Source organism: Ictidomys tridecemlineatus, chromosome 7, assembly GCF_052094955.1.
Source record: "Ictidomys tridecemlineatus isolate mIctTri1 chromosome 7, mIctTri1.hap1, whole genome shotgun sequence".
NCBI classification, from domain to species: domain Eukaryota; kingdom Metazoa; phylum Chordata; class Mammalia; order Rodentia; family Sciuridae; genus Ictidomys; species Ictidomys tridecemlineatus.
In genome coordinates, this window is record NC_135483.1 from 67,596,538 (window position 1) to 67,612,691 (window position 16,154).

The 16,154-nt window shown below is 34.0% G+C and overlaps 1 protein-coding gene across 1 annotated transcript in view; it reads right to left on the bottom strand.

Moving 5' to 3' along the window:
- Positions 1 to 8,476: 8,476 nt before the first annotated feature.
- The window catches only part of Vcpip1 (valosin containing protein interacting protein 1), a 29,970-nt gene continuing 22,292 nt past the window's right edge, over positions 8,477 to 16,154 (bottom strand). Inside the window, exon 3 of the mRNA XM_005322944.4 lies at positions 8,477 to 15,483. Within this exon, the coding sequence (XP_005323001.2) occupies positions 14,615 to 15,483 (869 nt within the window). The 3' untranslated portion in view covers positions 8,477 to 14,614. The remainder of the gene's footprint in view (positions 15,484 to 16,154) is intronic.

The window sequence follows — 16,154 nt, forward strand, 5'->3', positions numbered from 1 at the left end:
CTCCCTTACCATCAATACTTTTGCTAATCTCCACTCTGCATTTATGGTGCTACTTAAAATTTGATGAAAATTAGAATTCTTAGTTTAGCTTCAATATTTAAAAGGAGTTATAAGAGCAAAATAAAATGTTTTAATGCATTGTATTTCAACCCATACTATATACACTACCTTTTTGGAACAGATAGAATAATGGTTTCCCAAAGATGTCCATGTCCTAATCTACAGAACCTGTGAATGTGTTACCTTATGTGCCAGAAAGAATATTGACATGGAAAGAGTCAGGTGGGTCCACTGTAATCACAAGGGGATTTAAGAGCAGAAGAGGGAAGCAGGAGAATTAGAGAGAGATTAGAAGATGCTACATCCATGACTTTGAAAACAGAGGAAAGGGCCATGAGCCAAGGCTACCTTCAGAGGCCAGAAACAGCAAGGAAACAGATTTTCCTCTAGATCCTCCAGAAAGGAGTGCAATCCTGCGAACACCTCGATTTTAGCCCATTGAGATCCTTTTCTAACTTCTGATCTCTAGAATCTTAATATAATAAGTTTGTATTGTTTTTAGTCACTACATTTGTGGTAATTTCTTGCTGCAGCAATAAGAAACTGATACATGCTCTCTGGAATTTTCAACATTTTTGATTTGTAATTAAAAAGGTAATGTTTCTCTTTAAAAGTGATTTTTCATAGTGTTCAAATTTTAGTCTTTACTTAAATAAACAATACTAGCCAAGAATTCAAAATGAAGACTAGGAACTCCAAGTTAGAAGAGTACTTAAAGAATTAAAAACAGAAATAATTTACCAGCCCTAAAAATCCTCAAACCAGGGTTATCACTCATTGATGGGAAATATGACATCACATAGATATGAATATGTGTGCTGCTCTATATCTAAGCTTTCTAATTCTATTCTGAATGTCATCATCTTCCACAAATAATATATATCTTGTCTTTTTTTCAGTCTCCCTTTCTTCACTGGCGTTGCACATACAGGCATCCTCAAAGGGAACTGTGAATTTGGAAATTTGGGGGGAATCTGTGGTTGTTGAAGGTTGGTACTGACAATTAGTATGATGGGGCTATTAATACCTAATTCTTGCAATGTTTGAGACAGTCCTGCACAAGGAAAAAGTGTCCTACATTTCATTCAACTTTCAACCAGTCACACAAATGAAACACCTGGTTATAATTATTTAAGCCTACACCCAAATTCCTTTTCACACATTAACATAAGTACATGAATTTTTTTATACTATTTTAAAATATAGATGAATAGGTCAAGAAATGCCAGGAAAGATTGTATTTTATTTTGTTTTGGACCAAGAGTCATTTCCTCATTTTTTAAAAAAAAGTCACATCACTGAAAACAACACAGCTCAAGGTTTTGAGACATTAATTACAGCACCAGTGTCTGCCCATATTTGTACCAATTATGTCCATAATGATTCTACATCAGCTGGATGAGTTGTGCCTGAGACAGGTTTTATTATAAATTTCTTCTGTATATTATGGGTAGAGCAGTGTATTTGTCCATTTTTTGTTACTATAATGAAATACCTGAGATTTATTAAGCTCACAGTTCAAGTCAAAGTCCAGAACCACCGCTAGCATGGGCCAAAGTGTAGAGGGCATCAAAATGGCAAGAACATGTGTGGGAAAAGATTATATCTCAAAACCGGAAAGTCAAAGAGGCTGGAGTCCTACAGGCTCTTCCAAGGGCATGCTCCCAATGACCTAAAAACCCCCTACTAAGATCTGCCAAGGTCTGCCATCTCCCACCATAACACCGAGGACCAAACACATGAACTTTTGGGGACACACTCAACTATATCCAAACCACAGTAAGCAGTAAAGCAATTTTTAAAAAAATTGTAAGTTATCTTGGAATTTCATATTAGTAAAGTCCCTATATCTAAGGAATAGAAAATACCATTATAAAGAGAGTATATGGTCTCCAATAGTGATGACATAATTTCTCTAAGTAATCTCATCCATCCATTCATTTCTCCCATAACTCTGTCTGCTACCTTCCCTTTTCCCCTTTCAGTCAAACATCTTCAAAGAATATCTTGACTCCACTAGCCAACCAATCTTCAGTCCAACCTTTTTTTTTAAAGGGAGAGAGAGATTTTTTTTAATATTTATTTTTTTAGTTTTTGGCGGACACAACATCTTTGTTTGTATGTGGTGCTGAGGATCAAACCCAGGCTGCACACATGCCAGGTGAGCATGCTACCGCTTGAGCCACATCCCCATCCCTTCAGTCCAACCTTTACCACCACTCCGTGAAAACCCTGTGAAATCAAATGGATACTTATAGAAAGCAATTAGTCCTCATTTTACCTGAACTTTCTATAGCATTTGACTTCATTTCATCCTTTTATTTGAATCTTGTATTCCTTGATTTCCATGATTTCTAACCCTCAAACTCCTTTGCAAAGCCTGCTCCTCAAATGTTGATTCTGTCTCTCAGTTTAGAGATCTAGGTTCGAATCTGATCTTGCTACTATTTCATAAGTTAATGTTCTTTTAACTAGTTCTACCTATAAAAGTTGTAAAAAGGAACAATTTAGAAGCAAAAAGCAATCTAGTAATAGATGAAAGTGTTACACTTGGGACTGCTTTTAAGAACAAGCAGAAAGGTTAAAAGGCGAAGTAACTTTAAATATTTATTTGAGAGTTTATAACTATATAATGCAACAGAATAAACACTTGATTAAAATTCAGGAAACCTGGGGCTGGGGATGTGGCTCAAGCGGTAGTGCACTTGCCTGGCCTGCGTGCGGCCCGGGTTTGATCCTCAGCACCACATACAAACAAAGATGTTGTGTCCGCCGAAAACTAAAAAATAAATATTAAAATTCTCTCTCTCTCTCTCTCTCTCTCTCTCTCTCAAAAAAAAAAAATTCAGGAAACCTGGGAACTTAGAGCAATTCAGACAATATTCTTGAATTATCTGTACATGTCTTGCTTTTCATGCCTCTGTGTGTGTTTGCACATAATTATCCTTTGTCAATTATATTCTTTGCCTGTGAGACTTCTATTCACCCATCAAAGTTCACATGTTACCCTCTCTAAAAAACCACCTATCACCCTCTACCTAAACAGTTAATCATTTTCTTCTACTTCTGTCCCTAGGATATATTTCTGCTGATACTCATCACATTTAGATATAATGTATGTATCTCTCTCACATCTACTGGACTATCATTTCTTATTTATCTCTGTAGTCCCATTATATAGAATGAATAGGTGCTCAGTAACTGTTAGTTAAATTGAAGTAATTGAAAAAGATTAATACTAATAAACATTTTTCTCCCCTAGGTATAAGAATTTCCAATTATTATTTATAGCACCAGGGAACTATGTTCTGCAAGTGAATTTTATATTATACTTTTACCTGCCTATTTCAGTAATATATATGGATATGTACAAATGGACCAACTTTACATTAATTTATTTACTGTGATATTAATCTGTAAATCAACAGAGAAACAACAAATTCCTATCTCTAGCATTTTAGTGTTCTAATCCAGTATTATAGCTCTTAAGAGTAGATTATTTTTTAAAAAAAGGAAAGAAAAAGATTAGATTCTAAAGCTAAAAATCAGACTGTTCAGATTTTCATTTTCAAAGACTTTATCCTTTTACCAAATAACACAAAAAATGGCCATTAACAAAGTTTTAGAAAGGAGTCAACAATAGGTATAGATGCTTTCATGCCTCTGAAGCTCCATATCCAATATAACTACATCTATGAGAAGGTGCTGACGGTTACTCTCAACCATAAAAGATTCTCTCTTCCCACCCTCTGTGTTACTGAGTATTAGACACAGGTCCTTTCATAATTAGGCAAGCACTCCCAACTGAGCTACATCCTAGCCCAAGACACACAGCTTTTAAAAAATATTTTTAGTTGTAGATGGACACAATACCTTTTATTTATTTTTATGTGGTGCTGAGGATCAAACCCAGGGCCTCGAACTAGGCAAGTACTCTACCATTTAGCCACAACCCCAGCCCTCCAAGACATATATTTTATCCAATCAAAGCTGAGCTCAGGAATCCAGAAACTTGTGAAAGCCAAAAATTAAGTTAATGGAAATTTAAATCTAGTAAGGAGAGTGATAGAGGTTCTAAAACATTGAGGATTTCATTACACACTACTTACAAGCTAAATTAGTCTGTTATTGGTTCTTGGATGCCAAGCAACAGACACCAGATTTTCTTAGGTAAGAGACAAAGGGTTGTTATTATTTACAGCACAGCAAAACTATGAGCATCAGCATATATGTGTCAGTTCTCTTGCCTTCAGGTCCCAGGGGGCAATGTGATGGACCCAGAAGAATATTATGCACATAGTGGATTTGTGCTGCAGTTGAGAAATAAATGAGTTTGGGAAATCCACCATTTTAATAGTAAGCACTAAGCAAACCTGTTTGTTTGTTTGAGGTGAGATGCTACCACATCTCTCAAGGTTACTAGCTGCAGAACAACTCTTAGAAATACCCTGGGTAAAAGAGGAGCCAAGATTTTGCAAACTTGATACACCCAGCATGACTTGTGTAGATATAGGAAAAGCCCAAAGAAGATTCTCTCCAGAGAGTAACCTCACAAACATATTTTAAATGATAACCCTGTAGTCAAATTACTTGAATGTCTTTTTTGTCTTTTGTTTTTACACATTAAAAGAATTAATGAAAAACAAAGAGTAGTTTTTAACTTATATTTTTAGCATTGCTTCTTTGGCAAAACAATAACATCCTTCCTTTGAAGTCAAAATGTAAATTGTTTGCCAAATCCTGGAGTCATCTAAAGGAGACCAAAACAAACAATATTTTGAAAATTATCCTTGCAATTTCACTACAAACATATGACCTTGTTTTTTGGTTCAAAATGGTCAATGGAATATACATTTATTATGTCTTCTCCAAACCAAATTCATGTTAATATGATAAAACATAAAAGAGAACAAACCCAAATCGGCTAAGGAGAAGAGTAGCAAGAAGAATATCTTTGGACCTCAGTTACTAATGTATATCTGGAATACAGGAGACAAGAACATACTGGTGTATAAAACATACTGATCCCTGGGATTAGGGCATAGCTCATTGGTACAGTATGCACTTAGCATGCAAGAGGCCCTGGGTTCAATTTCCAGCATGTGCATGCACACACACACAATCACATTGATGGCAATAACCATGCCTTGGAAACTATACATATATATAAGATTGCAGCAAAAATGGGAACTGAATTTCACAGTGGGATCTTAAGACTCCAAATTAGGAAGTGAAGATATAGCAAGAGATAATAGTGGGACATAAAACATGATAACTGATGTGTTCATGTGACCACTGGGCTAATTAGTCTCCTTCATAATAGATTTCTACATTCTTCTTGTGGAGTAACTGCTGATGCCAGTTATTCCCAGGCAAAAAGCAAGTATCTCTTTAATTAATACTTTAATTAAATTAAAGTATCTTCCCTGGGAAAGCTCCAACTTCTAGCTGACATACCAGGAAAAAAGCTCTTACACCATTTGATTTAACCCTAATTGGCTATTAAGTTAATCAAACTACAGAAGACTTTTTAAAAAAGCAATTATGGTTTCAAAAACACATTCTGAATACCATAAACTTTGACAATGTAAAAGTTGTAAGTAATAAAGTTGATAAAATTTAGGAAGTACAATAGGATGGTATATTTGAGAGTAGACTTGCTAATTTCCTCATATTATATGCTGGAGAGACAAGAGATAGTATCTAAAGTTGATGGTTCAATAAACAGAATTAAGTATATTATTTAAAGTTATAAAGATAACCTAAATAGGGCAAAGACCTCATCTTCCATGAGGAGGAAATAAAATACTATTTAATATTGATAAACCAGGAGATTAGATCCATAAACACCTTATTTTTCTCACCAAAGAGAAATGGTTGATTTAACAATTGAGGCAGGGATGCTGGGTGGCTTTCTATTGTTTTAACCATGTGTGTATATTACTTTGAGAACAACTTAATAAGGGAAAAAGTCAGGATCTATTTCAATGAGAAGTTTTTATGGATTACTTATTTTTCAGATATTGATCTAATTTTTTAAATGACTTTGCTGAACCAATAATTAATAACATTGTAATATTTACTAAAGAAAGAGTCAAATCACTTTCCATAAGAAAGATTACATAATGATAATCTTAAATTGAAAAGGAATTATCGTTAAGTATAACTTAAGATAGACATTTGGTTACCAGCCACTCTGGCAGTACAACTGCTTAAAGGAAAAGAGAAGGTGACAGATACTGGTAAAGGGCCATAAACATCTAGAGAAATGAAATGAGGCTTTCTATAATCCTGATAATGTTGAAAGAAATCAAAACTGAGGGCTTTCACCCCAAATTTGATTCTTTTTTTTCTTTTGTTGTATGCAACACCAAGATACCCCGATGACGTTGTCACAAAGTTATGAACTCAACCAACTCCAATTCAGTCCCCAGTACTTCCCCTCACCACCCCTTCCCTCCAACCCACTCCAATTCAATCCCCAGTACTTCCCCTCACCACCCCTTCCCTCCAACCCACTCCAATTCAATCCCCAGTACTTCCCCTCACCACTCCCTCCCTCCAACCTACTGATCTCTTTTCTATCCATTTAGTTTCTTTTAATTAGTTTCCAAATTGGATTCTGGCATTACTTTTTTGCTTACGTTTTTGTTATGCATTTATGCATCTAATTTACCTATTACTTCATCGTTTCTGAAGTTTTCACACACTATGCAGATTCTTACAACCAGTTTTTCTCTTTTCCTAGCAGCCCTATTTTCAAGTTTTCTCAAATTCTCATTCTTCATTCAACTAGGCCACCACCAGTAGTTTTGGGGTAGAATTGGGGTCTACACTGTGGCAAACATAATCATCCCATTTAATTTTGCTTGATGAACTGGCCTTATAAGTAAAATCTTTCTGGAGATGATGAATTTTACCAACTTGATTTTCTTTTTTTGAGGCAGGGTCTCGCTAAGTTACTTAGAGCTTTGCTAAGTGACTTAGCAAGTGACTTTGAACTTGTGATCCTCCTGCCTCAGTCTCCTGAGCCATAGGATTACAGGCATGTGCCACAGCACCACATGCCAATTTGATTTTTAAGTGTCCTATTGTTTAAGTATCAGCTAACGGATTATCTCTCAGAAAACATTCCTTAATGATGAGCAAGTCAGGTTAGTTTCTCCCACAAAGTAATCCCATACCACCCATTATTCCCCTTCTCTATGCACTTAATAGTTTTATAATGGTGGCAGGAAGTGTCCTTCTCACCACCTTATTATTCCTGAGGCTTAGCAAAGATTCCACAATTTTCTAAGAGAGATGCACATGGTCCATAAATTATACATTAAGAAATATCGCCTTTGGGGAATCCTCCTACCAAAGCAACAGATATACTTAGTAAATAATTATTCTTCATCCTTGTAGTGAGGCAATTGGGCTTTTTATCTATCCACTGATTCTCAAATTTATCCAGATTGGTCAACTTAGAAATTCTTAAACCTTTTCTGAAAGCTCCTCCAAATTTGTAGGCAGGAAAATAAACTCAAGGAAGGAATTTGGCAGGGAGGTTAGGGTTCAAAGAGGGAATTGTTAGGAATGAAATTACATTCAGATACTATACATCGAAATGAGTTCAAACCAGGTTGGTGTACCTCAAAACAAGCTATATTTAACAACAGATTTTATGAAGACATGAGCACCACATTTTACTTCTTTGCTAAATTATGAAATATGCATTGAGGTTAAGAGCAGAGGCTGTGGAGACATAAACATCTGGATTTAAAAACCAGCTTTTATCTACTAACAACAGGACCTATGTAAACTAAACTGTATCAGCTTTTTCCCTGAAAGATGGAGTGATGGTAACCAGCCACAAAGGATCATTTTAGGAATTATTGTATGTTAAAATATTAGCCTATTGCCTGGATGTAGGTAAAAGGGTCACTAGAAGCTACTATGAGTGTGGTTTTTGTTTGACTCCATCATTGGGATATATGCTCTTAGAGCATGAAATTTGTCTCATTCAGAACCGTTTCCCCAGTTCCTAGAAAAGCTTGGCTTTTGATCAGTACTTGTTTTGAATGAATGTATGATCCAAGTATAACTACATAATATGCTGATTTCATAAATCAAATATAAAATGACTCATTATAGAACCAACAAACAAGAATAATGCCCCCAGATTCTCACATAATTTATGTTTTCATTTGTGAATTATGTGGCATGACAAGTAGACCAAGAACAGGTTTAATTCCAGTGAGAGGCAAATTTGAAGAGTCTGCAAGTTTTTCACCTGAGTTTCAAAAAACCAATTAAAGACTTCAAATTTTCTATAGACATTTTTAATTATTTGAAACAATTATTCAGTCAGAATTGCAGTTACTGGGGTCTAAAAGAGCCATTCAATAAAAATAAAGTTCATAATGAACTGTCATAGTAGGATGTTCATCTTTTATTCATTGAAGAGTTTTTGAGAGCTCTACCTTGATGTTCAGTCACCAGTGGTATGCATGCACAACACCTAAAGTCCAAGACTAGGACAAATGTAGCCACAGCATAAAGCAAAGGTTATTATGATTAGTTTACTTGGGGTTCACACCCACGTTACCTGTTCCATCAGCATGACCCTCAACAAGAGAGACCATGATGACATTGTCAGCAGAACACACTGGTAACAATTGTGCAACCACAGGTTACAGCAGAAATGGAGGCATTGAAAACTCCACAGCTTGACTCAAGTCACAGAGCACAGATTGTCACTTCTCCAGATTCTCAGTTTTGCACATGGTCAAAAAGCTCTCATATAGCAAAACATACAAATATCCAGTTTTTAGTCCATTAGTGATATACCACAAATTAAACAAATTTTAGATGTAACAGAACTATATAACATGAGCCCTACATGTGAGGATTTATCCCACTTGAATGTAAACTGAACTCCACCACATTACTTTAACATATGACAATAACAGCAAATATGTGTTTACTATGTGTCAGGCACTGTTTTAATCATCAGATATGTGTTAACTCATTTAATCCTCATAAGAACCCTAGGAGTAGATGTCATTATCCTTCTCTGAGAGAGGAAACTGAAGCAGAGAGGTCACACAGTAGATGGTGTGCAAAGATTTGAATCTGGGAAAACTGGCATCTGAGGCTATATTCTGAGTTAAATGTCTACTCTAATAAATATTAAACATATATACTAAAAAGTAAATGTGTTGATTGCTGAACTATACAAATGTAGTTTAGTACTATTTTCTGTATTTCCCAACATTTCCTCATTAACAGTAACCAGTACCTTTTAACACACACACACACACCACCACCACCACCACCACCACCACCACCACCACCAAGTTCTCTTTATGAGAACATATCTTTTAAGTATTCAGTAAGCATTACATGACTCCCTTGTCTAAAAAAGTTCTGCCTACTCTTTTCTAATTGGGTCAATTTCATTTAGCTTTGAAATCTGCATTGGGGTATTATAATAAGTCACTTGAAGAAATTTAAAAAAAAACTTAATACACTTAAGAATTTCTTTGTAAAACTCAACTATTTGCTCATGCATTATAATTTTAAGGTGTAATTCCAAGTAATTTAGGAATAAAATATTACTTTAAAATGCTAATGTGGAGAAGTTAGGGGAAAATCAGTATGTATTAACTTATAGTTTTATTATTGATATAAAAGAAAACTTCAAATTCTGTACAATGAGGTGTGCTGTAGAACACTATATACTGTTATAATACACTATTACCAAATATTCATTACTCAAATGTAATGTATACAGCAATCACAAAATCAGAAAGTAATAGGTAACAGCTAGTGCCTTAAGTATAACATAACATCTAGACTATTTTACTGAGCAGTTAAAGCACTTGCTATTTTTTTCCTAGATATTTACGAGTACTGCTTATTTATAAATATTCTAAATAGCATTTCCCTCTAAAAAGAAAGACTCTCCAGTTCTTAACACTAATTCTTTAAAGTAAAATGAACCTGAAAATACTGATAGCCTTTTCAGTCTTTTATTGCTCTACCACAGGCATAAAGGCTCAGAAAGGGATTTCTGCAATCCAAAAAAAAGTATGCAATACTTTAAAATTTAAAATACTAAGTAATTGATACTCACAAGCAGGTAATATCAACTATAACTTTTTTCTTTACTAGTTTTCCTTTTCTTTTACAAGATAATAATCATTGTATTAATATTATACTACAAAAGCATGTAGACTTCATAATTAAAAAATTTAAATGTCAGATATACAATGGCATTTTCTTCAATAATTCACAATTTTTTAAAACAATTTCTGCTATTTTGGAACAAATGTTAAAATTCCCACGATTTAAGTATCATTAATTAAATTGAATTGAAACACTTAGCATCCCAAAGAATTATCAAGAATGGTAGAACTTGCAATTAACACTGGTGATGATTCTTCCCTGTTATTTTAATCCTTCAATATATATTTTACTATGGTATGTTTTCATGAGTAATTCTGGTTTGAAAAATTATTGTGAATAGTCTCAAGGTTGTGCAATTTTGTTAAATTATGATAACCTTAAAAAATAGAATATGTGTACCCAACTTACTATCTACTACTATTATAAAAGGTCATTTTAAATTCATATTGAGTGGAATTTAAAGCAGTTTGCAAAGGCTTTTTTCTTTTATGAAAATCTTAAGATGGAAATCTTGCTTTGAGAACCATGAAACTCTCAAAATCTGCCCTGCAATATTTTAAGTACAGGCTAATTAAAATTACTGTTAAAAATGAGAACAAAACTGTATTAATAATCTGAAATAAACTCTTATGATATTATTTCTACATTGACCAGTGAAAGAGAATTGATGATACAAGTTACAGGTTTATACCTAAAGGGTAGTTATTAGCGAGGTCTAAATATTTAGAGATATGTTCACTAGGAGTATTAGTAGGTAACTACATAAAATGATACTGTTATAAATTTTGCATCTAGTAGCTAACATGTGATAATCAGTGTAATTCTCAAAAATCTATTAGTAGTAGTATGTGAGTTGCTAGCAAGTCATCTTCCCTGAGGTAAGAGGCCATATGCAAAAGACACTGCTCTCTCCAATGAATTTGATACTTAAATAAAGGCAAATTAGGACCTGTGGCTGAAACAGCTGCATTTCAGATTGAGATCTTAATTGCAAGAAGTAGGCTTGATTGTAAAAATCAAACTAAAACTCATGGGAAAATATAAAGCAAGTTTCAGTCAATAGCATTTGCTAAATTTCTCTGACATCTATCCTAAAATTTTCTAATAAAATACCTGAAACAGGGATTAGGTGTAGCTTAGTGGTAAAATGCTTACCTAGCATATGTGAGGCTCTGGTTTCAATCTTCACTATAGAAAAAAATAAAATATAAAAATACCTGCAACAGCCGAGTACTGTGGTACATGCATGTATTCCCAGCTACCTGGAAGGCTGAGGCAGGTTGATTCCAAGTTCAAAATCAGCCTGGGCAACTTAGCAAAAGTCTGTCTCAAAAAAAAAAAAAAAAAACCAACAACAAAACAAACAAAAAGAAGGAGGGGAGTAGCTGGGGATGTAGCTCAGTGACAGAGCACTTGCTTAGCATGGGAAAGGCCCTGGTCCAATCCCCAGTACTACCAAAAAAAAAAAAAAAATTTTTTTTAAAAACCCTGGGTAGAGAATGGGCCATATGTTTGTTCTTTAGTTCCTTGGAGGTAATTACATTCTATCTCATATTTGGCAGTGTCTTGTTTCTTGAATTTTAATCATTTTCTCATTACCAATATTCTAAACTTAGATCACCTTCATCCCTACCTGGAATTTGGTTTATCACCTCAAGCTTGGTATGATTAACTATACAATGGATTACTGAAGAAAAAAAAATTCCAATATTATTTCAATGTTCATTGAAACATTGCAAATATAACTAAATTATTGGACTGAATTGATTATAATGTGACATCTAGAACTAAAAAATATTTTAGTTGATTTGAAATCTCTAGCTTGGACTCAAAAAAGATTCAGCAATATCACAACTGGTAGTACTGAAATGTAATCATGGGCTGGGGATATAGCTCAGCTGGTAGAATGCTTGTCTTGCATACCCAAGGCCCTGGGTTCAATCCCCAGCACCACAAAAGAAAGAAAGAAAAAAAAAGTTATCACTCTTCAGTCATATGAGCAAATTTAAGAGTGATTTAAAAACTTAAACCCTGTTCTCGAAATTGTGAGGACAATACTTGGTCCACTTATTAAAAACCATTCATTAACCCTGCTCAAATATTCAGCTGATTTAAAGTAATTTCAAGAACTCTGATCAGTTCTCAGAACCAAGCCTTTTATTCCTTATCAAGGGAGAACCAAAATTGCTACTAATCATACCTAACTAGCTTCCTAAAAGCATTGCTATTGCTAGAGAAAATAGAATATTGTCAGAGATTAAGTACATCTTCTAATGTTCACCTGGTGTTATTTTACACTAAATATATAATAGGAGATAAAATTGTTTGATATTTTTACTTTAATGCTTTGAGATTCTATTTGGCAGTTATTAATTAAATATACCAAGCCACCAATGAAGAAAATATTTGTTATGGAAAGGTGATTATATAATTTACTTGGAAGCAGCACATTTTTTGCTCAGTTTTCCTATACTTAAGTCCAAAAGAAAAAAAAAGGGGGGGGGGATGTATGTTTCAATGGCTGAAAAGCCAAATATAATTATAGTGGTTAGTGATTTGACATTTGTAATTTTTAGTTAATACAAAATCTGGCTATGCTAAGTGTTAAATATTATTTTGTGGCTCTCTTACTTTATGAAGAACTAGTATACAAAAGTTCTAAATTTTCCTGCTATTTTGATGTATAGAGAAATTAAATTTAGAAATGAAAGAATGGAGATAAAATATTACAAAGAAAAACAGTGATATTGTGATTAAAAACTAACCCAAATATATATATCTTGCTCAGATACACTTGTAAATTTACATGTCTAGACTCTACTTTCTTTCCTAATTCAAAATGGATAGTAACTTTAATATGTGGATTCAGTTAGAGATACTTTCATAGAAAGAAGACTAAAACCTCTCTTATCTGGAAAAACAAGAATGTACTGTCTATATCCCTTATGAATCAGCAGACTGAAAATTTTATACACCTGATAATATACTTTCTGATGTACATTTTCTTAGAATTACAAATAGTTCTGCATCTGTTACATGTTCAAACAGAGACAGCCAGGCTTTGAATGCTCTAAGAGATTGTATTAACATACATTTTGTCTTTCATCCATTCAAATTCAACTTAATTTCAGTGAACAGAGGAAGATGAATTGAAATGTACATTTCAGAATACAGATTTGCAGAACAGGATAATATAGTGCAATACCAATCTCAGGATAACACTCTTTGTTTTAAGGAATAAGCATGAAAGCTGCTTCTTTAGGAAACTGGCACTAAAGATTTAATGAACACACTATTTAAGCAAATGCTCAGTTGATCATCAGGGTATGTTGAGGTAAAATTTGCATCCAAACCAAACTGAAGCCAACAAATAAAGAAAATCTTATGGACTCTAAGAAAAAAAAAAAAAAAAGGAAACATTTTTGGTTCAAAGGGGATACTTAGTATATACAGGCTTACATACCATTGATCAAAATTGTAGAACAATGTAACTCATTCATAAAGATAAATTCTTATTTATAAATTCTCTGTGAGTCTGACATACTCTGAAAATTAGAAATTAACTACTGCTACCATTATTTTTAAATTTTCTAACACAATTTGTAATCAACTTTTTTGCAAGAGTTAAAAAAAAAAATTAGGTGACATTTGACCAGCCAGGATTCAAAAAATAATGGTAACATATTATCAACAGAGCACACAGTTGGCTGTGCTGGCTCAGACAGCAACTAACTGAATCACATTGACTTTATCATTCTATGACAGATATTTTCCTCCAACTTTGTTCAAATCAGCAAAATGTTGTGTTACACTCCATTCTCAAGATATTTTTCTAAGAATAGTTATCTCTATGAATGTGTTGACGTTCATGAAAATGTCAGAATACCACTGTCTAATAAATCATTTTATGAATTTTAAGATACAATTTAGTTCAGATAACCTTCAAATTTACACAAATCTTTTGACACTTTAATATATTAGTAGAATGCTTCTCTTGATGGCATCAACATTGGCAAAATCTGATTTCCTCCTCAGTTTTGGTCTTTTTAGAAATCAAACATATTTAGCAAGATATTTTTATGTTTGAAACATTAAGACTTTCATGGAATTAAAATTACAAAAAACTTCCAATGAACCACATAATACGGAAGAAACTCAGCAGATCTAATAACTAGTTTACAGGAATTCAGAGCCAGCCTGGGCAGCAGTATATTAAAAGCTATTGCCAATCACACATTTGCTATCATGCACTGAATAACAAGATATAATCTTTGAATTATATACGTACAAGATTTTTAATGACTAATCAAGTTATGTGGCCCAGCCAACAAATATTACATATTCACAATAAACATTCTGCCTTTATTAGCCTCTAATTAAATCAAGAGTGATCCATTGGCTCAGTTGTGTTAGTCATCTCAGCATCTTGACTATCCATCTCTTCAGGCTCCTCCACGGAACTTCCCTTTTGTGCTTTTGACCTTGTGACAAATGCTGCTCCCAGTGCATCTGCCACACAGCTATCAGTTGTTTCTGTATTCAAATTTTCAGTGCCACCAGTTAAAGAAAAAGATTCAGGCAAGCTAGTTTGAAGACTCCCAGACCTTGCAGAACTCACAACTTCTACTTTTCTTTGAGGAAGATCAGATGGTGACTGCTCTGTACTTTGATCCCGCAAGTGTTTGTCCATTGAAGCCTGAATAGAAGAAACCATTTCCTGCAATTTTTTTCGCTGGGCCTCAACCAAATCAGGATCAAGCTGCCTGCTGTCTCTCATTGTTACTACTCCTGGAGCTATTCGAATAAGCTCACTGTTACTAGGAGCAGCTGTGAACACAGGAGGCTCTGTTTTAGTGGAACTATTACTAAAGTCTGTCCCTATATTATGCTTTCTTACAACTGAAGTTTCCCTAGCTCTTGGGTCAAGATGTGGATTAGTGGATGCAGTTCCTAGAGAATGCCCCTTTCCCTGAAAGGCAGTTACATTATGAAGTTGCTCAGATTTCTTTTTCACTACTCCACCACTACCTAGTTTTAAAAGCCCATGTGAGGGACTTGATTCTCTACTTCTTGTAGTTGCCTCTGCTCGAACCTGACTTACAGCCTCTTTAACTAAATCTTCAACATCAGGACCGATGGGGAAATGTCCTGCAGCATCCACACACAACTCCAGTCTATCTTCAGAAGCATTATAGACAAAAGTTTTGCCAGGTAGATGTGGAAAAGTACAATGCTTGCCATCAGCCATACCTAAAGAAGGGGGAAAGATATTTAACATATTAAAATTATTAGCAAAAGCATTAAGACAATTTTGGTTAAAGTAGTGAAATTTCAATAACAATGTACAAGTAACAGTTTCAAAACAAGATGTATTAGAAAATAATTTATTCTATTACAAAAAAGTATATCACCATAGATCTTTTTAAAAAATATTTTTAAATTATACATGGACACAATATCTTTATTTTGTTTATTTTTATGTGGTGCTGAGGATTGAACCCAGTGTCTCACATTTGTGAGGCAAGTGCTCTGCTACTGAATCACAACCCCAGCCTTTACCAGAGATCTTAAAGTAGTTCTCCCAAGGGATGTTTAAAAAAAAAATCATTATTTTATTAACAAAGTTAGGGGAAAGGCTCGAATCAAACAGCTAAGCTTATAAGGAAAATACAATGTAAAAAAATAATAAAAATATTTTTAATTACTCACATTTCAAATTATAATTTCAAATAAACATTTATTTCAATGGTAGGCAAAATATTAATAAAAATCCAAGTAGAATTTTCTCTTGACACACTTTCAACAGAAACAACTGACAAAAAATAAACAACTTGCAAAAATTAAAATCATGGGCAGTGTAGCTCAGTGGCAGAGTACATTCCTAGGATGGTGGGACTGTGGGTTTCATCCCAGAATGGCAA